Source organism: Danio aesculapii, chromosome 2 (genome assembly GCF_903798145.1).
Source record: "Danio aesculapii chromosome 2, fDanAes4.1, whole genome shotgun sequence".
Lineage (NCBI taxonomy): Eukaryota > Metazoa > Chordata > Actinopteri > Cypriniformes > Danionidae > Danio > Danio aesculapii.
Window position 1 is genome coordinate 12,064,543 of NC_079436.1, and position 23,381 is coordinate 12,087,923.

General features: G+C 36.8%; 2 protein-coding genes across 2 annotated transcripts; both read left to right on the forward strand.

Annotated features, from left to right (window-relative positions):
- The first annotated feature begins 2,924 nt into the window (after positions 1 to 2,924).
- lrrc53 (leucine rich repeat containing 53) lies at positions 2,925 to 10,690 on the forward strand. Its single transcript, XM_056472884.1, has 4 exons — positions 2,925 to 3,031; positions 4,174 to 4,992; positions 6,230 to 6,655; positions 9,460 to 10,690. Exons 1-4 carry the CDS (start codon positions 2,929 to 2,931, stop codon positions 10,608 to 10,610), a joined length of 2,499 nt encoding a protein of 832 aa, XP_056328859.1. The 5' UTR covers positions 2,925 to 2,928; the 3' UTR covers positions 10,611 to 10,690.
- Positions 10,691 to 12,907: 2,217 nt separating this feature from the next.
- fam151a (family with sequence similarity 151 member A) lies at positions 12,908 to 23,380 on the forward strand. Its single transcript, XM_056472918.1, has 8 exons — positions 12,908 to 13,364; positions 13,612 to 13,767; positions 16,568 to 16,717; positions 16,798 to 16,957; positions 18,217 to 18,441; positions 18,519 to 18,655; positions 22,372 to 22,506; positions 22,715 to 23,380. Exons 1-8 carry the CDS (start codon positions 13,178 to 13,180, stop codon positions 23,359 to 23,361), a joined length of 1,797 nt encoding a protein of 598 aa, XP_056328893.1. The 5' UTR covers positions 12,908 to 13,177; the 3' UTR covers positions 23,362 to 23,380.
- Position 23,381: the final 1 nt, after the last annotated feature.

Consider the following 23,381-nt stretch of genomic DNA (forward strand, 5'->3'; position numbering starts at 1 on the left):
TAGCCCATTATTGATTCTGTTTATTTACTTGTGTAAATTCATATTTATTCACTTTTTTATTAATTTCAGTAATATTATTGACTAATATGAAGATATTTATATGGTTTATTTACAATATAGTTTGTAAAGTAATATTTTCTGTCTTTTAGTAGACATATTATATGAGAGACTTGCTTTGTTTACCAAATAAAGTGGATCTAATTAGATTTGCATTGTAAACATTAAATACAAGTTAATAAGGTATTACTTTTTATTTCATATATTAAGCTTTTAGTTATAATACTCCCAAAATCATTCCACATAAATACGCAGATTTTTACCAAAATTTTGTACAGAAATAGCTAAAAAATGTCCGCAGATTCCATCTGGCCCCACCCATCAGTTGCCCCATACTACTTTAACATAAAAAAGATATGGTAACTTTTGACTGTCAAAATGTTTTTCAAACTATGAATGTCAGTGGTTCCATTACCAACATAAAAAAAAAATAAATTAAAAAAAAAAAATATATATATATATATATATAGGGAAGAAAAAAAATATTCATTACAACTTTAACAAGGTTTGGAAAAACCAGAGGAGCTGTAAATGAAAGAAATTTATGCAATTCTCATTCTAATGAGTGGGCTTGACAAACCACCTGTAGAAAACACATTCTTTCATCTCTCTGACAATTTAACCTCTCTTGCACCAGATTTGCACATTTGAACCAGAGACTTTTTTTTTTTTTTTACAATTGCTCCATATCTATTTAAAAAAAACAGCATTTATGAAGTGTGCCTAAACAGGTGAGTGGGCTAAACAAACCACCTGTAGATATGCTATTCTCTCTATATAAAACAAAATAAAATCACTCCCGCTTCCTTAATCTAGCACTTAATTCTAACAGTTCCTTTGTATAATTAGCACTTCTTGTGTGTATTGCCTCTACTTTTTGAATCGCTGAATGCCTCCTCAATTGTAAGTCGCTTTGGGCAAAAACGTCTGCTGAATGACTTGTTTTATGTTCAATTCACTTAAATTTGTTAAGTTATCTTAATAGATTTGTGTTGGGACAACCTGAATGAATTGTGTGGGGTCTGCCATTTTTTACAGTTTGTAAATGTAAATGGTGAGTAAATTCTGAATTTTTGGGTGTGAACTATCTTTAATATTCTTTTTTATGTATTCAAAATGAATGGCTTTCATTATGCATTTATTTTATATAATAAATAAAACATGCTGTATATTTTACGTCAAAATGTTCTGTTCAATATTGCTTTGTTGTATAAAGTATAATAATTTGAATGAAGCAAGATATTTCCTCAAGGAAGAGTTAAGACTGTAGCGTCTTGAGATGTGAAACTATTATTACCTCGGTCCTTTATCACAGTTAAAGTCTTGTATGCAGCAGTTGTTGTCACACTTTATAGAAAGCAGAATCACCTCCACAGAAGAAAATAGGTGGAAGATCATGCATGTTTAATAACCTTCCTCGTCTGTCAGGCAGTCAAAGTTTCCAGGCAACAGAGGTCAGAGGAGAACAGCATCAGGTGCAGTTACCAAAACTCAAGAAAAAAAACACTCCACAGCTTGTTCTTAGTATTTCTGCATTGGGATGTTGACTGAATGTAGATCTTGACTGAACTCTTGTGTTATTGTTGACAGGGTCTTGCATTTCGCTTTGTTTTGGGTGATTTGGGCATAAACAATGCCCTGAGCAAAGCTGATTAAAGGCTATGGAGCGCACACAGCATTTTGGAAGTTCTTCTCTATCTGACTTCAATGGAAAATCATGATAAGTATGTGAATATTGTGTTCCAGAGCTGATTATTACTGCCGTGAGATAGAGGGAAGTTTTGGATTTCAGAGTGTTTGTCTATTCCAGGGTTCACCAATCTCGGTCCTGGAGGGCCAGTGTCCTCCAGGGTTAGGCTCCAACTTGCCCTAACACACCTGCCTGGGTGTTTTTAAGTATACCTAGTAAGACGTTGATTAGCTTGTTCAGGTGTGTTTGATTAGGGTTGGAGCTAAAATCTGCAGGACACCAGCCCTTCAGGAACAAGTTTGGTGACCCCTGGTCTATTGCATTCCAATGTAAATGTATGAATTGAAAAGGGAAACTATACTCACTGGACACTTTAATAAGTGCTGCTCTTTAACACAAGTGTCTGATTAGCAGATGTGTAAAGTACTTCATAATTCTAATTGCTGTACTGAAAGGGATAGTTCACTCAAAAATAAAAATATACTTACCCTGCAACTATAGTAGGGAATATAAATACTATGGAAGTCAATTGATACAGGTTTCTTAAAAAAAAAAATCTTTTTTTTTTTAATGAGAAATCAAGTCTTACTGGACCCTTTTTCAGTCTTCTGGTGTACAGGTTTTTAAGCTAATGTAAACAGTAGCATCAGTTTTCTGTTTTCAGCTGACACACACAGGATAGTTAGTCTTTTTCTGACCATTCTTGGTAAACTCAAGTGATGGTTGTGCATGTAAATCCCAGTAAATCAGCATTTTCTGAAATCCTGGGACCAGCCTCACCGCATTCAAAAGAACTCAAATAACATTTCTTCCTCATTATGATGCTCAGACTAAACCTATCTTGACCACAGCTATATTTGCCATGACATATGATTGGGTAATCTGCTGAGGTGTAAAAATCCCTTTAAAATGTTACTGCTGCGACATTCATATGGGTGATAATTTAGCCTGAACAGCGTAAGGGTCAAAATCCATCCTGTCTTGTCAAAGGTTTGGCCTGGTTATGTAATAATCTTTACCATGTATGTAATGATCTGTAATGTTACCTTTACCATCATTACCATGTACCCCTAGGGCTTCTTAACTTATTTTAAATACTTTCAATTAAAATAAGATCAGGATAATATTGACACATTGACACATAACATGAATGTTTCCTCTCAGGTGTCTGCTTTTTGCTGATGGTGACAATCAGTCAAGTTGAGCTGGCTTTACTCTGTCCCTCTTCATGTTTGGTGTGCTCTGAGGATGTCATCATCTGTCAGAAACTCATGAGCATCATTGGTAGGTAAATTAATATCCAAATCTGACATTTAGATTTAACAAGCTTTGTCATAGTTCTCTCATCCTTGTGTTATTTAATACCTGTCCTCCTTTCCTTTGTGGAATATAAAAGAAGATAGAAGACAAAAAGAGTCATACAATTTAGTACTTTAACTTATTTAATTGGAATATCTTTAGCTTTAATTATGGCATGAATTCTCTTCTGCAATGTCACAACATTTATTCCAGTCCAGAGCATTATTTTTTCGACATGATCAGACTGTTGTGCAAAATTTTCTCTAGCACATTCTAATGACTCTTAATAGGGTTAAGGTCTGGACTCTCTGGTGGCCAATCCATGTGTAAAAATGATGTCCATGGTTATTTATTTATTTATTTATTTATTTATTTATTTATTTATTTTTGGCATGGGCAGTGTATTTTGAATAGCCTGCTGTATGTTTGTTCATATAAAGTCAAATTGCTGCAATGCTATTTTGGAGCCTGTGAGCAAAAAGATAAATAATAATCATTTGAATGACAGAGTCAGTGGATTAATCAGTATTTGTCATTTATTCTCTTAAATGAACAATACATTGACTGTTGCCATCACATTCTGCAAGGGGGAGGATATATGTAACAATACATAAAGAGTTTATATGCAAAAACTCTAAGTGTCATCTTAATTACTCATCTAAAAATTAGCATTTTTCTCATGCTCCTGTGTATAGGTTCAGTAATTTCACTTTTATGGCAAAGAACACATTCTTTTTATTTCCTTTAAAGTAAATAACTGAACATAAACATACAAGACTGAGAAAAATGCACATTTTTGACATTTTAAGATGGCACTTTTTGATGGTTATTGCATCTAATCTCTTTACATACAGTTGAAGTGCAGTTGAAGTATCTAACTAACTTTTATGTCAGTACTTCTCTTATTTAAATACCCACAACACAGAATTGATGATAATGTGTGGTTGAAGAAGAGATTGCATGCTATGATTAGGATTTACATGACATTAATATTTTATGTTACATTAAAAATGTTCACATTCAGACACATTTTATCAGCAGGAGTCACATAAAACCTATATATTTTTTAAGTTTTTAAATGATAATGTTTCTATTGATATGGACCTGTTTCTTTCCGTCACATTCAGATGCACCAGGCTCCACTAAAGCCTTGATGCTGACTGATGGACTCATTGATTCGGTGGGCGGCATGGTCTTCTCTGATTTATCCAACATGAGTGTTCTGGCGCTCAGTAACAATGCCATTTCCAGCATCACTGAGAACGCTTTTCAGAACCTCACCTTCCTCATGACACTATCGCTGGACCACAACCGCATCTCCAGCCAAGCCTTAAACGGCTCCACATTCTCCTGGCTCCACAGACTGGAGACTCTGCAGCTTAGCAACAACCACCTGAAAGACATTGACGGGTCCTGGTTTCAGAGCTCCATAGCTTTAAAAACACTTCAGCTGGATGGAAACCTTCTCACAAGCTTGAACTCCACCACCTTTGCTCATGCAGACCTGAGGAACCTGGAAATCTTGGATTTGTCAGACAACCTCATCATGAATTTGGGACGCGAAAGCTTCAGCAGGCTTCCTAGCCTGCGCAGGCTTGATCTATCCCGGAATAATCTCAGCAGCGCACCGGATGCCTTCTCATACCTGTCGTGGCTCTCAACGCTAAACTTAGATCTGAACCGCTGGAGTTGTTCGTGTGAGCTGAGAGAACTGGCCTCCTTCCTCAACAGCTTCATTCAGGCTCCTGAGAATGTGTTGTACAATGGGCAGAAGATGGCGTGTGTGAATGCTGATAATCCATCTGTGCAGACTGTGCTGGAGCTGACCGATGCTAACTGTGTCCCACCAAACAGCAACATCACAGTGGAGGTCGTGGCCAAAAGAAGTAACACTTCTCAGCAGTACATCAGAAATGTTGCAATTGCCATTGTGTTTTCATTTTTGGGTAAGTATCTAAGGCATGATAACTAATATAAAAAAATTGGTGAACCAGTTTTCTGTCAGAAATTGATAGCAAACTTTAATAATAACAATAAATAATAAGAATTCAGGAGAAATGGCTAATAACTATATTTTAAAATAACAATACTGAAATTCTTCCCAAATGTAGTTTCCATTTATAACTATTTTTGTGTCATTGTGGTATCTTTGTATTAATAATTAGTTAATTAATATCATTCTGTCAATAGATTCAAATATTGTCAATATAATATTGTATATATAATATCAAATATCACTAATTACATAATTGTTAAAAAGAGTTATTTGCCTTGCATTTAACTGACCAAAACTGTTGATAAATTTAGGCCTCACCTAAATAAACCAAAAATGAATCTCTGTCATCATTTACTCACCCTTCACTTGCTCCAAACCTGTTTGAGTTTCTTAAAAGAAGCTATTTTGAAGAATGCTGGCACCCATTGACTTCCATAGTAGGAAATAAAAATTGCTATGGAAGTCAATGTGTGTCAGCATTCTTCAAAATAGCTTCTTTAGTGTTCAACAAAATAAAGAAACTCATGAAGGTTTAACACCACTTGTGGGAGAATAAATGATAAAGTAATCTCAGATTTAGGTGAATTATCCCTTTAATATTCAAATGTTTTTGGGGGGCATAAAATAAAAATTATAAATTTTGACTCATACAATGTATTGTTGCCTATTCCTACAAATATACAAATGCATATATACAAAGTGATTTTGGGTATCACTTTATTTTGATGGTCGCTTTCATGCATTTTGTTGAATTGAAGTTACATTCTATCTACATGCCAACTAATTCTCATTAGATTATAAGTAGACTGTTAGGTTGGGGTTAGGGTTAGGGTGTGTAGGTTGACATGTACTTGCAAAGTTTCTTATAGTCAGTTAAATGTCTGTTGAAGTAGCACTAATAAGCAGATATTAAGCTGACAGTCTACTAATACTCAAATGAGAAGTAATTGACATGTAGTTGCAATGCAACCTTTAGTCAACAAATTGTGCAATAGAGACCATCAAAATAAAGTGTTACCTGATTTTGTTCTCCAGTTTCACAAATAAGTGAGGATCTTTGAATTTTTCTACATGTTTTTTCATTGCACACTTAAATGTTTTGCAATGTGAAAAATAATTTTGTGCATGTTTATAGCCAGATTTTCCCATGTGTTTTTAACTGATGCGTCAGTTATGTTTTACTGTAGGTGGTGTTGGGATCACTCTGGGAATAATCGCCATTGCATATCACAAACTTAGTAAGAAATTCAAACTGATGCAGGAGGAACCTGGAGCTTCAGAAAGGATCACATCCAGCCCTGAAACGGCCCAGTGGAATTTCTGTGAGGGCAAAGACACTCTATCCATGAGCCATGCTCTGTACAACAGCAACTACAAATCCCACCAGCCCTGGGACAGAGAAGACTCACCATACGGGTCAGACGAGCTGGAGAATCACTTCACCTGCCACAAGTGCAGCTCTACAGCTCTTACAGGAGGAAAACCCAACAGAGAGACTGTCCTGCAGAAAACAACAGAAGATCTGCAGAAAAATCACATGAGTGAGCATCTGGCTCATCGCCGTCAACATAACGGCAATCAGCAACATTCAGTGTTGCAACAAAGGATCAAAGGTAAACTAGAAATCAAAACATTCTTTATGAAATGTCCTTAATCATTCACAAATATTATGCCCTCTTTATATTTGTTAAAATATTTGCAGTTACATACATTTCTGGTTTAATAACCACTGTGAAAAAATGAATCTATTTCAAGCCTGTTGCATTTTGCTTTATTATCGGAACAAATATTAATATGATTATATTCTGATTAAAATATTAATTTATTATACTTTTTAACTATAAAGTAGGGCTGGGCAATACGGCAAAAATGCAATCAAGATAATTATTTTCCATATTGAATGATAACGATATATATATATCAACATAAGTTGTGAAAGCTTCCAGATTTAAAGGGCACTCATGGTGAAAAATCTACTTTTCAAGCTGTTTGGACAGACATATGAGCAGGTATGGTGTATAGACCGTCATATTGGGGTAATATAAACACACCCGGTCCTTTTTTTTTTTTTTTTAATTTAACAACATAAAAACGGTGGACCAATTGGAGCAGTTTTCAGATCGACCGCATCTTATTGTAGGAGAGCGGTCCCCCCGCCCACCGAATTGATTGACAGCTGCGCGTATTAACATGTCCCGGTAGTCATGTGTATAATCATATCAACAAGACCAGACGTGCGCAAAGCAGCCGGGAATAAAAGGTGTGTTCAGTTCGCTAGGATCATCAATCATCATCAAATGTGATCAAGAGTGAGTTTTACATGTTTAAAATGTTTTAATGTGCATGTGTGTAATGAATTACAGCGATTTACTTCAGCTTTACTTCATCAGCACAGCCGCGTGTCAGAACAATTATAAAGGAAGACGCTTCAATCCCGTTTTGTGGACGTTAAATCAGGTTTATTTTGTACATTAATATAACAGATATCCATACAGCAGTGGATATTAACCTGTATTCTGTCACATATGCGTGCAAAAAGAGTGGAAAGCTAAACGGGCGCTCTGTCTCTCTCTCTCTCTCTCTCTCTCTCTCTCTCTCTCTCTCTCTCTCTCTCTCTCTCTCTCTCTCTCTCTCTCTCTCTGTGTGTGTGCGTGAGTGCGTGCGTGCGTGTGTGAACTTGGTGTGACTCATCAATGCAACTGCACAACAAATACTTATTGGTAAAGTTCTTACTGTAGTATTTCTCACAAACGTTACATGAGATCTGCTTCCTTTAAGTCTGTCTGTTGTCTGACGCAGCCGAGGGAGGAGATTAAGGCACGCAGTACGACAAAACCGCCTCCTGTTGCAAAAATTTATAAAATAGAATCTTGCAAAAGGTATAGTGAAAAATCTGATGGGTGTTTTGAGCTGAAACTTTACAGACACATTCTGGAGACGCAAAACACTTGTATTAAATCTGAAAAAAGGGCTAACCAAAGTGCCCTTTAAAAAAATACCACAACAATGACAGAAGCCGCAAATATCAGAGGATCCATTAAATGCCATAACATATTTTCGGCTGATAAGTTTTCATTGGCCAAAATTTCAGTAAATCTCTGATATCAGCACACTGTTAAATTCCCCTTGTTGCACATTTCTGCTGTGTGATTGGCTCTTATTGCAATTCGATAAAATATCGTTTATTGGCCCAGCCCTACTATAAAGCAAAAAGTATCATACATTGACGGTAGTCCATAGAATAAAAGTAAGTAGTTATATATTATATATTGTCTTTTTATGTTTTATTTTTCTCTTGAATTAAAAAGAATGTTTGTTTTAGGTTTTAGTAATTATAGTGCTTTAAATTATTTTAGTTTGCTTAGATTACAATACTAATGTGTCATTTTAATTTACAATTTTTATACATTTTATACCACTATCTATACAACTAGATTTTTTCTATTTGTCACCAAGAAGATACATTTTAATGTAAATAATTATTTATATAATTTTACATTTAAATGTAAAATACTGCTAGATTTTTTATGATCATCTATTCTTTTATGTATTTTACTTAGTATACAGTTGAAGTAAGAATTATTAGCCCCCCTTTGAATTTTTTTTTCAGAGTTTTCAGAGAATTTTTTTTAACAGAGCAAAAGGAATTTTCATAGTATGTCTGATAATATTTTTTCTTCTGGAGAAACTCTTATTTGTTTTATTTTGGCTAGAATGAAAGCAGTTTTAAATTTTTTAAAACCAATTTTAAGGTCAGAATTATTAGCCCCTTTAAGCTATATTTTTTTCCGATAGTCTACAGAACAAATCATCGTTATACAATAACTTGACTAATTACCCTAACCTGCCTAGTTAACCTTATTAACCTAGTTAAGCCTTTAAATGTCACTCTAAGCTGTATAGAAGTGTCTTGAAAATATCTAGTGAAATATTATGTACTGTCATCATGGCAAAGATAAAATAAATCTGTTATTAGAAATGAGTTATTAAAACTATTATGTTTAGAAATGTGTTGAAAAAAAAATCTTCTCTCCGTTAAACAGAAATTGGGGGAAAAAATAAACAGGGGGGCTAATAATTCTGACTTCAACTGTAGGTTTGAATATAACTATAGCATATATTGTTTACACAATCATTGTTTTACATTTACATTTTACATTTACTCAAAATTTGTATTTTATTTTAAAGTTATTTGAGACGTGATTTTTATGTACACACACATTATTTAAATAGTATTTTAAATTAAATGTTGTGTAAATTGTGTAAAATTTTATTATTATATATGTAATTTTAATTAGCATATATTATTAATTTTTAATTATTGTATAATTTTAATGATTTACTTTATATATCTATGTGTCAGATGTCTATTTTAATTTGTTTTAGTTTTTTTTTTGGCCTTGTTTTTGTTTCACAGACATGCGTCTAAAAAGACAAGCAGAAAGAAACTCAAAAAGTCATCTGGCTGGTCAGGACTTTACTTCCCAACGTCTTGGGGGTCCAGACGACGTCTCAGCTGTCAGAATCCAGCAGCTGGCCCTCAGTAATCATTTCTCAGCCCTCCAGAGAGGCCCATTCAGACCTCCAAACCAAATCTACAATGAAGAAACTCAAGCAAATCACTCACTGTTAAAGCACCAGGCCTCGGAAACCATCCCGCAGCCGATTTACCAAACCATCAGCTGTCTGCACTGCCATCAGACCTATGAATACAGGCAAGCTCAGAGTAACAACCACGACTTCCCCTTTACAAACCACTCACAGAACAGAGCACAAATGTACGACGCTATGCTCTACAGAGACATCTTGGGTTACAAGAAGAGAGATGCAGACGGACTTGATGAAAGTGAGCTGGGATTTAAGTTAGCTTCTCAGAGGAGTGTTACTTTTGATCTCACAATGCCTGAAGAACGAACAGTCGACAGACACAAGAACCAAACATCTGTACAGAAAAGCCAGCGAAAGAGCAGCGCACAAAAACCCCACAAATCCAGAGTACAAACCAAGAAGACGCTGAGAGTGAAGTTAAATTTAGACCCTCTCAGGAAAAACAGAGTTCATCCCAAGTCCAAAAGCGAAGATTCTAAGGAAGATGACAAAAAGAGGAAGGAGAAGCTACGAAGCAAAAAGAAAACGAGCAAAAAGCGGAAAGAAGATTCTAATGGAAATGAAGAAACCTTAAATAAGAGACACGCTGAAACGAGAGTAAGCAAATCTGTGCCTGAAGAAACAGAACAGAACTCTACTCCTGCTGAAGGAGAAACTCAGCCATCAGATGCTATCTTCAGCAGTATTTCAGAAGCTCAGACACCATCAGCTCTTACTGTAACTCCTCCAGATGATGCCTCCGACGCTCAGCCAATGTCAGATGCTCCACTTCCAGTAGGTGAATCTGCTGCTTCAGTAGATGTGCTGGATCAGTCCAGCAGTTCAGATCTCACCAGTTCTGCTGCACCGCTCATACAAGAATACGTATCTTCAAGTGAAGGATCCTTCAAGTTAAGACTCATCCTGCCTGAAAAAACCTCCAACAGGCCACAAACGGCACTAGATAAGAAAATCAGATAGCGTATAAAGATAGGACATGAATTTTCATTATACAGTCCCTGACAAAAGTCTTGTCTCTTGTATACAAATTGACTTGAAGTCCTGCTGGAATATATTTCTAATTTCTAATAAGACTTTTTACAAGAAATGGCTCATTTTAATCCCAACAGCTTTTGTAAATTTCCCAACTTGGTAAAGCCAATTGAGTCATTTTTTGCAAAGACATAAGTGTTGTCGCCTTGTCATATGAGCTTCACCTGTGACTATTAATTGAACAATTAGGTCTCAGGTGTGTATAAAAAGAACCCCAGTACACTAGACCTTCACATCAACTGCAACTAGACGTTTGCAAACATGCCTAAGATTCACCCTGAGACTAAAGTGTTTATTATCAAGAGGCTGAAGACCTGCTGATGTGGCAGACACCTTCAATGTGTCTCAACATCAAGTACAGAGGCTAAAATAAAGATTTGAAGAGACTGGAGATGTTTTTGACAAGCCCAGGTCAGGCAGACACCGCAAGACAGTTGCTAGAGAGGACCGTTTGTTGGCTCGAAAATCCATGACCAGCCCATTTTCCACTGCAGCAAAGCTCCATCAAGACGTGGTCACCTGAAGTGCCTGTGTCAACCAGAACAGTTTGTCGGATTCTGTACTGAAATGGCCTCCATGGCTGAATCAGTGCGCAGAAACCAGCACTAAACAAAAGACAATTGAAAAACCGTGTGGTATTTGCCAAGGCCCACAGCCTGCTAAATGGATGGACGCTGGAAAGTTGATTTTTCTGATGAATCTTGTTGAATTACACCACAGTCGTCACTATTGCAGGAGACCTACTGGAGCCCGCATGGATCCAAGATTCACCCAGAAAACAGTGAAGTTTGGTGGCGGAAAAATCATGGTCTGGGGTTACATCTGGTATGGGTTGTGCGAGAGATCTGCAGGGTGGTAGGCAACATCAATAGTCTAAAATACCATGAAATCTTAGCTACCTCTTATATTCCCAACCATAAAAGAGGCCAAACTCTGCAGTAGGATGGTGCTCCATCACATACACTGAAAAAAAATTATTCAAATAGGATTCCTTGGATTTACTCAATTTTTTTTACGTTAAGTGGTTGTAAACTATTTATTTGGGTTGAATTTAAACAAACAAATTAAGTTGAACATTGCTCAATTTAATTTGTTTGTTTAAATTTAACACAAATAAATTGCAACAGTTTTGCATGCAACACTTTTTTCAGTGTACTTCCATCTCCACATCAAAGTTCCTCAAGGCAAAGAAGATCAAGATGCTGCAGGATTGGCTAGCCCAGTCACCAGACATGAACATCATTGAGCATATGTGATGTAGGAGGAAAACGAAACCAAAGAATATTGATGAACTCTGGGATACATGCAAGACTGCTTTCTTCACCATTCCTGATGACTTCATTAATAAAATGTATAAATCCTTGCCAAACCGCATGGATGCAGTTCTTCAAGCCCATGGAAGTCATACTAGTTATTAAATTTGGGTCTTACAGCACCTCTACTTAATTTGCTGAGATATTTTTGTATTTGCTGTAAATTTGTTCAGTTTCTGTTTAGACGACAAAACTTTTGTCTTGCCAGAATTTGACCTTTCTGTCTTGATTAAATGATAAATCTTTTCCTCAGTGAAAGTAATTTATTTCAGTGCATTAAACATCATTTGGGAGGCTTTTTGATTTTTATATGAGCTATTTCTAACACCAATTGATTAATTTAGCAGGTGTTTCTACAAAACAGATAAGAGACAAGACTTTTGTTTGGACTGTAGCTGTTTGATAAATTACTGATAAGCACAGGCTTTTATAATGTGTAGTCCTGTTTTATTATGTGGATTTTATTACAGTATATTCTGAAAAAACTGATTTACTTGGAAAACTTTCAAGTTCTCAATTTATAGAAATACTGAATTAAATGTGAAATTTTGAAGCACAAAAGAAAGATTGAAATAGATCTAAAGATTATTTTATTTACAACATAAAAAAATGCTATAATTTATATATATATATATATATATATATATATATATATATATATATATATATATATATATATATATATATATATATATATATATATAGACACACACAAAAAAATTACTTTTGGTGCTTGTTTATCTTAGATAAAATGAGTTGAAACAACACTATTCTTATGTTTTTTGGGACAACTGAATCGTTTTATATTCAATCCATTTTAAATTTGTTAAAAAATTGTCATGTTAACTTAATTCATTTGTGTTGGACATACCCTATAAATATGTGACACACAAGCTAGTTCTCTTGTCTATAAGGCCACAGATATGGAAAAATATGATGCAACAAATAAGTGAGATGTTTGTTGTTTAATGTATGCATGGAGCTAATGATTTGTTAGTTTAGCCAGTACAGTAACCTATTACAGAGTCTATTTCTTCCAGACAAAATGTCAAGAATACAAAGTGCGGGCTGTCACTTCGTTTTATGGTCTGCAGATAAAGGGCAGGTTGGACCTCAGAAAACAAACTCTGACTGTCGTTGTGTAGCTTATGCTTGTTGAGTGAACATTTAGAGTTTGCACAAATGGTGGAAGTTAAAGAAGAAAAGAGGTGCAGCATGGAGGAGGATGAAGAGGAAGAAGGAAAAGAAGCTAAAACTGTTCTGGGGATCTTCACGAGAGAGCAGTTCATCATGTTGTGTGTTGGACTCGGTCTGATTGCACTGCTTCTCATCATTACTTTAACTTCAGTGTTTGTGATCGCAAAATCAGGTATTTAAACTCTGCACTCTGAACTACTGCAAAGTTTGACATTAAATATTGCTTGAAATGGAGCTCAGTGGTGTGTAATGTTGCAAAAGTATATTTTTGGCAATAACAATATCATTTTGATGTCAAAATGATCGATTTTTATTGACATACTCAATAATGTCAGCTCACATATCATTAAAACACATTACAATAATTATGAAATTATCGTAAACAATAAGCATTACATTCGTCTTGGGGTTGATCTCAGATGCTTCAGTGGACGTAGACATGGAGCTGTTTCCATCTGATGGAGACATGCTCGACTTTCTTCTTCAGACTGGAGAGATTCAGGAGAAAGATGGCCTTTATGCGACGTGGTATCACGCAGCCAACAGTAAATCTGAGATGTGCAAGGCCTTGAACAGTAAGAACGATCTCTTGTTTTATCTTAACACCTTTGTCTTAATCTCTTGTTTTATCTTGACACCGTTGTTCATGGTTGGGCTTCAGTCACTTCCATTAGCCGTTGCATAATAAGGAAAAAAACTCTTGCTGTGAAATGAAGGTGATAGATATGAAATATGCACAATTTATGAGTGCTAATAAAATAACCTACAAATATTAACAAATATGGTGTTTATATCATATGTACACTGACAAAAAAAAGAAGAATTTCTTACTTAAAAGTTTTTGTCTTGTTTGCAGAGGTGGGTTTAGTGAATTTGGGGATCCTAACAATTCCAGCCATGGGGCCCAACAGTCCCAAAAGGCATCCTTTGTATTTTTATTCATTCAATAATTTTCCTTCGCCTCAGTCCCTTTATTCATCAGGGGTCGCTACAGCGGAATTAACAGCCAACTTCTCCAGCATTTGTTTTACACAGTGGATGCTCTTCCAGCTGCAACCCAGAACTGGGAAACATCCATACACACTCATTTACACATACAATACGGATCATTTAATTTATTCAATTCTCCTATATCGCATGTCTTTGGACTGTGGGGGCAACTGGTGCACCCAGAGGAAACCCACGCCAACACGGGGAGAACATGCAAACTCCACATAGAAATACCATCTGGCCCAGTCGGGACTCGAACCAGTGACCTTCTTGCTGTGAGGCGACAGTGCTAACCCCTGAGCCACTGTTTCGCTATTAATTTAAATGAATTTATTTTCTTTTTTTATACATTTTTTCTTAATGCAATTTCTACATTTGATGATTTGTTTTCTTAAATCTTCAGAATTAAATAGCTTTTCTTGTGTTATTATGTCGTGTAATCAGAATATTAAAATAAACTAAAAACAACTTTCCTTTCAATGACCACCAATCACTTCACTGAGCAATAACACATCCATATCTCAGCAGGGTCCGTCATGTTTTTGGGTCCCCAAGAAACTTTTCCGTTGTATTACGTGGATATTTGCAAGTGTTATGACCAATTTGCTGCGTGTTGCTTCACTTGTTTGTGTTGTGACCAATTTGCAACACGTGTGCTGTCAATTTGATGAAGATCATTTCTTTATTTGCTTAATTGCATGTGCATTCTTAAACTGCAGCATATTAAATTCTCTCGGCCACTGTAATATACCCTTTGCTGGCAATGACAGTAGTCAAAAGTTTTCTGTAAGTCTTCACAAGGTTTTCACACACTGTTGCTAGTATTTTGGCACATTGCTCATTGCAGATCTCCTCTAGAGCAGTGATGTTTTAGGGCTGTCGCTGGGCAACACAGACTTTCAACTCCCTCCAAAGATTTTCTATAGGGTAGAGATCTGGAGACTGGCTAGGCCTTGATATGCTTCTTACGAAGCCACTCCTTCGTTGCCCAGGTGGTGTGTTTGGGATCATTGTCATGATGAAAGACCCAGCCATGTTTCATCTTCAATGCCTTTGCTGAAGAAAGGAGGTTTTCACTCAAAATCTCATGATACATGGCCCCATTCAAACTTTCCTTTACACAGATCAGTCATCCTGGTCCCTTTTCAGAAAAACAGCCTCAAAGTATGATGTTTCCACTCTCTTGCTTCACTGTACACTCTCAGATATAAAGGTACGTGAGCTGTCACTGGGTGGTACCTTTTCAAAAGGTACACATTTGTACTTAAAGCGTCCATATTGGTACCTCAAACGTATATATTAGTATCTAAAAAAATTTAAGAGGAACACTTTTGTTCTTTTTAGGCACTAATATGTACCCTTGAGGTATTCATATGGAACTTTTAGGTACAAATTTGTAAAGTGAAAGCTTGTGTACCTTTATTCCTGAGAGTGTAGGTATGGTGTTGTTTGGATGTAACTCAGCATTCTTTTTCCTCCAAACACAACAGTCCAAACTGTTTTTACCAAAAAAATTCCATTTTGGTTTCGTTTGACCATATGACAGTCCCCCAATCCTCTACCTGATCATCCAAATGCTCTCTAGCAAACTTCAGAAGGGCCTTAACAATGTACTGGCTTAAGCATGGGGGGCCCGTCTGGAACTGCAGAATTTGAGTCCCTGGTGCCTCAGTGTTACTGATGGTATCCTTTGCTCCTTTGGTCCCAGCTCTCTGCAGGTCATTCACTAGGTCCCCTCGTGTGTTTCTTGTGATCATTTTGACCCCACGGTATGTCGGTCATTTTCTAATAATCGCTACGACTGTTAATTTCTTCACACCAAGCCGCTTACCTATTACAGTCCTCCCAGCCTGGTGCAGGTCTACAATTTTGTTTCTGGTGTCCTTTGACAGCTGTGTGGTCTTGGCCACCGTGGAGTTTGGAGTGTGACTGTTTGAGGTTGTGGACAGATGTCTTTTACCTATGATGAAAATTACAGGCCTCTCTCATCTTTTTAAGTGGGAAAACTTGCAAAATTGGTGGCTGACTAAATATTTTTTTTGCCCCACTGTATATAATTTACAGACACTCCTACGTATTTACTGTGGGTCCCCAGACCATAAATATCTTTAAAAATCTTAAATCAAGAACCATTTTCTAGACAAAAAAAAATAGTTTTTCCTTAAAACAAGCAAAAGTTGGATAAATAAAATAAACTAAAAACAAATGGCACATTATTTTGCCTGTTATTTTTTAAATTTGCTTAAAAATTGCTTTTTTTATGAAAAAAAATCTAGTCTAGAAAATGCTTCTTGATTTAAGAGCTATTAGATATTTGGACTAGAAACAAGACAAAACCTCTAAGCAGGAAAATCATTTTGTGCAGTGTAACTGTTTACATTACAGGTGATGTAATGATCCTAGAGGCTGATGTAAATGTCCAAGGTCATAACACTGTCAATGAAACCAATATTCCCATCATGGCTCATCCGCCAGACATTTACAGTGACAACACTCTGGAGGAATGGCTGGATGCTGTGCTCAAGTCAAAGAAAGGTGAGCAACCTTGACCATTAGTGTCTGCTTTTATATTCATATGACATTGTGAACATTGTTGTGTGGTTTTCCTTCATTAGGGGTGAAGCTGGATTTTAAGAGTATCAGTGCTGTGGAGCCCTCATTGGAGCTGCTGAGAGTGAAAAACCAAACAGGGATCAACAGGCCGGTGTGGATTAATGCAGATATTCTTCCTGGTCCTAATGTCCCTGAGTTCTGGCCAGTGGTCAATGCTTCTGAGTAAGAATTTTATTTTATTGCTAAACAATTTGATGCAATTCAGGCTGCATTTACACTAGAGCATTGTTTCAGGATAAAAAATGCTTCTCGTACAGACTGCTGTTTTTGTGGTGTTTCAGATAAACAATCTCTGTCAACATTATATAGCCTAAAATACGTGACCATTTAAGCTTACTGGCATGTAAATATTTTGCAGGCATTCATACTTCCTGGTTTCCGACAGCGTAAAGATCATATGAAAGGGGTTTGATGAATCAGGGAACAATACAAAATAGTCCAGAAGAGCAGTCAGAGAGTAATTGTATATATCTGCATCTCTATTTTCAAAAGTCTGCATTTCAGTCTGTCTATTCTGAGACAAAACCCCAGTGTTTCTGAAATAAAACGGGGTCTTTAGTGTTTTCAAAAGCTCTGATTTCATGGGTTATAGATGTCGGAGTAATGTGGATGCCAGGCACAACCATAATTGACTCTAGCTAAGCCACACCCAAAAACCGCCACCCACCAATCGTGGCTTAGCAACCGTAGCTACGCGCAGGGGCTCTGTCAAGCTTTCGAGTGAGGGAAACAGGCCAAAGAGTTGTGCATATGGATTGTGCAAATCTGTATTCTTCAAATAGTTGCAGGCAAATTGAACTTTTGTGACAAGGCAGCACAGATCAGGCCAGTAACAATCTGGTCTACTATCCCATACACCTAGCTCACACGCTGGCCCCGGGCCATCAGGCAGTCCTTATTTTTGAGTAGGGTCGTGCACAGGGGGGTGGTCTGGTGTCTAGAGCCACTGCCCCTTTGCCCTCATTGGCTTAGGTGCCCCTTTTGCTTAATCAACGCCAACCCCCCCTGTTCATCAGACACCATGGATTCGAACCAGGTTCATGATCGCTTTACAAGGTACGACACTCACACTGCTGATTGTTGCTCCCTTTAGTTATGTTGTCTCTGTCAATCAAACAGTGATGGGCGGGAATCACTTATTCCAAATCTGCACTTAGCCTAAATAAACAGTACAAAATCAGCATTCCCCCCATACCAACCAAACCCTGCCCCCCACCCCCCTTAACGTAAGGGCCCCTGGGCCTGTGCCCATAATGCCCATTGGCTAATCCAGGGACATTATAGGGACATTAGAGACCTATTTTTATATCTTGTAAAAAGGTACAAAGTACAATTTATTATTTGGTCTGGATGAAATGAACCAAAATAACCAAACTTTTGTAAGCAGAATTCTGGTTTTAAGTTGTTGTTGTTTTTTCCAGGTTTTTTGAGCTCATTCAGCTGAAATTTCCTGATGTCACCATCTCTCCAGGATGGAAGGTTCTTTATCTTTCCATCTTCCCCAATGTGACTTACACGCGCAGTATGGTGGAGCAGATGTACTCCACCGTGAGACACCTCCCACAGAAAATCACCTTCCCTGTTCATGCTCTGATGGCCAAGAATGGCTGGCCGCATCTAAGCTGGCTGCTCAGTCAGTCTTCAAGGTATAACTAAAGGTTACCTCAATCATTTCAGGGTGGCAGATGAAGGTAATGCCGATATTGTCTTGATTATGATGCAGGTTCAGTTTAACCCTGTGGCAAGGAAAGGAAAATCCCACTTTGAATGATCTTCTCTTCATTAGAGACAACAGCAACCCTCAGCGCATCTATTATGACATCTATGAGCCTGTGCTCTCACAGTTCAGAGAAGCTGCAAGTGAGTGACGTCTTGCATACTGTATCACACTTCACATGTAATGCACAATATTTGCTTATATGATATTATTAGAGATTTGTTATTTATTTACTGTCTTTGGTTGAAACTAAATGTTTTAATCGTCTAAAGTGGTGACACAGTGGCACAGTGGGTAGTGCTGTCGCCTCACAGCAAGAAGGTCACTGGTTCAAGCCTCGGCTGGGTCAGTTGGCATTTCTGTGTGGAGTGTGCATGTTCTCCCCGTGTTGTTGTGGGTTTTCTCCGGGTGCTCCAGTTTCTCCCACAGTCCAAAGACATGTGCTATAGGTGAATTTAATAAGCTAAATTGGCCATAGTGGATGTGTGAAAGCAAGAGTTTATGGGTGTTTCCCAGTGCTGGATGGGCATCTGCTGCGTGAAACTTATGTTGGATAAGTTGGCGGTTCATTCCGCTGTGGCGACCCCCGAATAATAAAGGGACTAAGCCGAAAAGAAAATGAATGAATGAATCATCTAAAGTTCTTTATATGCATCAGTTCAATTATCAGCCTTTCGTGTTCATGGGAATTTGTTTATTGTGGCAAAAGTTCTAAATCATTATATTTTTCACAGGAGAACAACAATAGGTCTCATTCACTAATAATTGTGTACGTTATGTGCACATTTGAACTTCTCATGAAAACTTTGCACACACCTAAGTTTGTTCTGATACTACTTCTTCCAACACAATCTCACGGCAATTCGTAACTTTTTGATTTAGTGGCTAATTCGTACGAATTCGTACAATCTAATTCGTACAATATAGTACGATTTGCTCATCCTCCAATGACGGTTGGGTTTAGGGGTGGGGTTAGGTGCCACGCCTCCTTTTTAAAATCGTACAATTTCGTACGACTGAACTCGTACGAGTTCGTACGAATTAGCCACTAAACTGTCAAAACGTAAAATACTTACGTTTTCTCGTGAGATCAGGCTGGTTCTTCTGTTAGTGAATTTGGAGTGTATGACTCTAAATGTTTTAAATTAGCATCCACCTGAGCAAGGTTAGTAATTTGCATAATACACACCCAAACCAACTCCATATAAGGGATTTCCTCAAAGCTGCACATGTCCAGAGAAAATTATAAGACAAAATATAAATTAAAAGACAATTATGGCACAGAAACAAAAGAAAAAGGACTTTAACCCTTTAACTGCCTGCTCTACCTAATAACTGTTAAAGTCATTTAAAGAATGACTGTTTAAATATGGGTGACGTGGTGGTGCAGTGGGTAGCACGATCGCCTCACAGCAAGAAGCCCTAGCTGGGTCAGTAGTCATTTCTGTGTGGAGTTTGCATGTTCTCCACGTGTTGGTGTGGGTTTCCTCCAGGGGCTCTGGTTTCCCCTACAAGTCCAAATACATGGGCTATAGGTGAATTGGGTAAGCTAAATTGTCCGTAGTATATGGATGTTTCCCAGTGATGGGTTGCAGCTGGAAGATAAACATATAAAGCTGCGTAAAACATATGCTAGATAAGTTGGTGGTTCATTCCGCTGTGGGGACCCCAGATTAATAAAGGGACTAAGCTGAAAAGAAAATGAATGAATGAATGTTTTAAATAATGGCTTACACACACAGCATTGTTGTTTTACTAACAAATCAAACAAATATAATCCTGTTGCACTACTACACTTGATTTTTGTATTATTGTAAAAAAAAACAACAAGTAAACATATTAAATGAGAATCTGAAATATTGTATGGTATACTTCCAAAAAATAAAGATGATTTAGTATTCAAAAATGTTTTATTTTGAATATTTTTGAAAATAAATTGCTCTTAACCTTCATATTTTCAGATTTTTTTGTAGTATATGTATTAATTCTGGTACTTTTACCATAAACCGACATATCAACCATTGGGTAGAGGCTGATATTTTAGAAATTATGGGATGTGCTGGAAAAAAATGCATTGATTGTGTTAACTAGCGACATTAGGAGTTAAGAAATGCAATCCAAAATAAAATTCCTTGGTGGGAAAATTAAAGGGCTAATGGTAATGAAGGTTTTGATGTTGTGTGTGGAACATGCTTTTAGTTAAAAAAAAAAAAAAAACCTAAATGCAACACACTGCATTTTTGTTGACTTTAGAAAAGATGCTTTTTATGATGCAAGGCAACCACACTGTATCAATTCAACGGTCTTGATGTTCAGGTGCTTTTCCTGCACAGAGTTGACTTTTTCTAGCTGCAGGCACACGGTGCAGACCATCAGAACACGTGGTGGAGCAGGCTAATGCGAGACGCTTGTGGAGCACATAAAACAGAGCACACTATTTTAAAAAGTCACCCAAAAAAAAAAACACATTCGGTGGATTGGGGCCTGTCATTCATCACTTTCAGGAATCATACGTGTACATTCTAAAGATGCAATCACTGTTGCCATTCATCCAAACACAAGGTGAGAACAAAATGGAAAAACCGACAACCTGGAAAAAACAACAACAACTGAAAACGAAAAAAAATTATATAAGGATAGAGCAGGTGATAGTTGTTTGGACCTCTAATTTGATATAGATATATAAATATGATTATTGTATACGTGTGGTATTAACCCTCGTTTTGCGATTGTTTTAGAACTTCTGATTCAGTTGCCTATGGGAGAAATGACTAGGAATAATAAACAACAGAAAGCGGTCAAACTACTTGCTCTACAAGCGTGTTCATGACTATGCAGACTAAGTAGAATAATATAATAAGAAAATATCAGTTTGCAACAAGAAGCAGCATGAATGAATGGAAGTGAGTGAGATCGGAAGTCTTGAGCTAAAATGATTCAAATGGCTGCACCCGCTCATACTCGAAGAATAAAGTCAATAAATTGTTTGTTTTTTTGTTTGTTTGTTTTTTTACTTTGTAGATTTAGAATAAATTTTAGCATGAAAGTTGATGAATCATTCAATTCAATTCAATTCACCTTTATTTGTATAGCGCTTATACAATGTAGATTGTGTCAAAGCAGCTTCACATAAAAGGTCATAGTAAATTGGAACAGTGTAGTTGAGTTTGTAGTGTTTAAGTTCAGTTCAGTTTAGCTCAGTTCAGTGTGGTTTAATAATCACTACTGAGAGTCCAAACACTGAAGAGCAAATCCAACGATGCGCAGCTCTATAGATCCCGAACCATGCAAGATCCCGAATCATGATTTATTTATGGAAACGTTAGTGGTTAGTGAATGAGACCCAATTTTATATATATATATATATATATATATATATATATATATATATATATATATATATATATATATATATATATATATATATATATAACTTAAAATTAAAGTTTTTTTTTTTTCTCAAGGACTCAAATGGTCCTTCTGTGACCACTAAGAAACAGTTCTGGGAACTATTTTTAAAAGCTAATATTCTGCAAAACTGCACTAGCAAAATCTAGTCCTTTTAATATGAATCAAGATGATTGTGAATTTTTTTTTAATTTGGCATAACATTTCCTCATTTCGATTTTTAATCATCTTCCAGTATTTCACATGAATTAGTTATTTTGACCAGCCGAAAGCAGTTTTATTCCATTTCATTCATCAAAACAACATTTTTAAAAGGTTTATTTAATCTTTTTGCATTAAAACAGACCTAATTGTGTTATAAGTTTGATATTATTGCTTCTCAGTTTTGGACATAAGTTTTATATTAGTGTGTCTATTTAGTATATTATAAAATTTGCTGTTGTTTTCTTAGAGATTAAAGACAGACCCAGAAGATTCTATCCTGGTGGAGACATTATTGACTATTTCAGACCAGCGGACAGTGATGGACTCAACATCCAGTGGGACACAGTGAACGATAAAGATTCCTTACTATCTCTGCTTGAAGGTGTCATTTTAACCCTTTATAGCGCTCTCAATATAATAATAATGGAAAAAAGCCAAGAGTGTTACTGAGTGGTTCTTGCAACACTTTTGTTTTTACATTTATGACTTAAAAAACAAGTTGAATGATTCATCTACAGCTTCTCTGGATTGATACAATGGAAATGCATAGATCATGTTAAATAATAATGCTTTTTTTGTTGCCATTTCAGATGGTACAGGAGGAATGCTAGTGATTCCAGTAATATCCAGTGAAGGTCAAGCAAACATTCCTATTATTGACGAGTCTGAAATGCCTCTTAAGGATTGCCTGGATTTGATTCTTGCCTCTACAAAGCCATGGGGAATCTACTTACAGATAAAATCCCAGAATCAGCTGAGCCCCTCACTGGAGCTCCTCCGTCAGGTTTATGACAGAGACTTGCTGCATCACCCCACCTGGGTCAACATGGACATATCCCACAGAGCTTTCCGCATCCAAGGCTACATGACAGGAGAAGAGTTTCTACGAACCGTTGATCGAATCTTTCCACATGTGACTCTGGCTCCGAGTTGGCCTAAAGAAGCTCTGGATGAAGGCTACACACCAGAGATGCTGGAGCCCATGGTGCAGCTCTTCCACGGGGCCTGGCAGGATGTTTCACTGCAGCTGCAGGCTGAGGCACTGGATAGAACTGAGACTTGGAGACTTATTCACTTACAACCACGCTTTTCACTGACCGTGGAGCATCAAACAGAGAACAAAGGCATCAATGCTGGAATTGAAAGCTTAATGTCCATCCGAGCAGCAAACAGACAGCGGAGCTTTTATAATATTCCTAAAATGTACAGGGAGCATATGACAAATCTATCAGTTTGAAAATAAAGCTTGCGTGCCAT

Excerpts from the sequence above, each read along its gene's own strand:
- lrrc53 (XM_056472884.1), top strand. The coding sequence starts at position 2,929 with ATGGTGACAATCAGTCAAGTTGAGCTGGCTTTACTCTGTCCCTCTTCA. Across the intron at positions 3,032-4,173 it reads GAAACTCATGAGCATCATTG|ATGCACCAGGCTCCACTAAA; the intron begins GTAGGTAAATTA and ends CGTCACATTCAG. Across the intron at positions 4,993-6,229 it reads CATTGTGTTTTCATTTTTGG|GTGGTGTTGGGATCACTCTG; the intron begins GTAAGTATCTAA and ends GTTTTACTGTAG.
- fam151a (XM_056472918.1), top strand. The coding sequence starts at position 13,178 with ATGGTGGAAGTTAAAGAAGAAAAGAGGTGCAGCATGGAGGAGGATGAA. Across the intron at positions 13,365-13,611 it reads GTTTGTGATCGCAAAATCAG|ATGCTTCAGTGGACGTAGAC; the intron begins GTATTTAAACTC and ends GGTTGATCTCAG. Across the intron at positions 18,442-18,518 it reads CTGCTCAGTCAGTCTTCAAG|GTTCAGTTTAACCCTGTGGC; the intron begins GTATAACTAAAG and ends ATTATGATGCAG.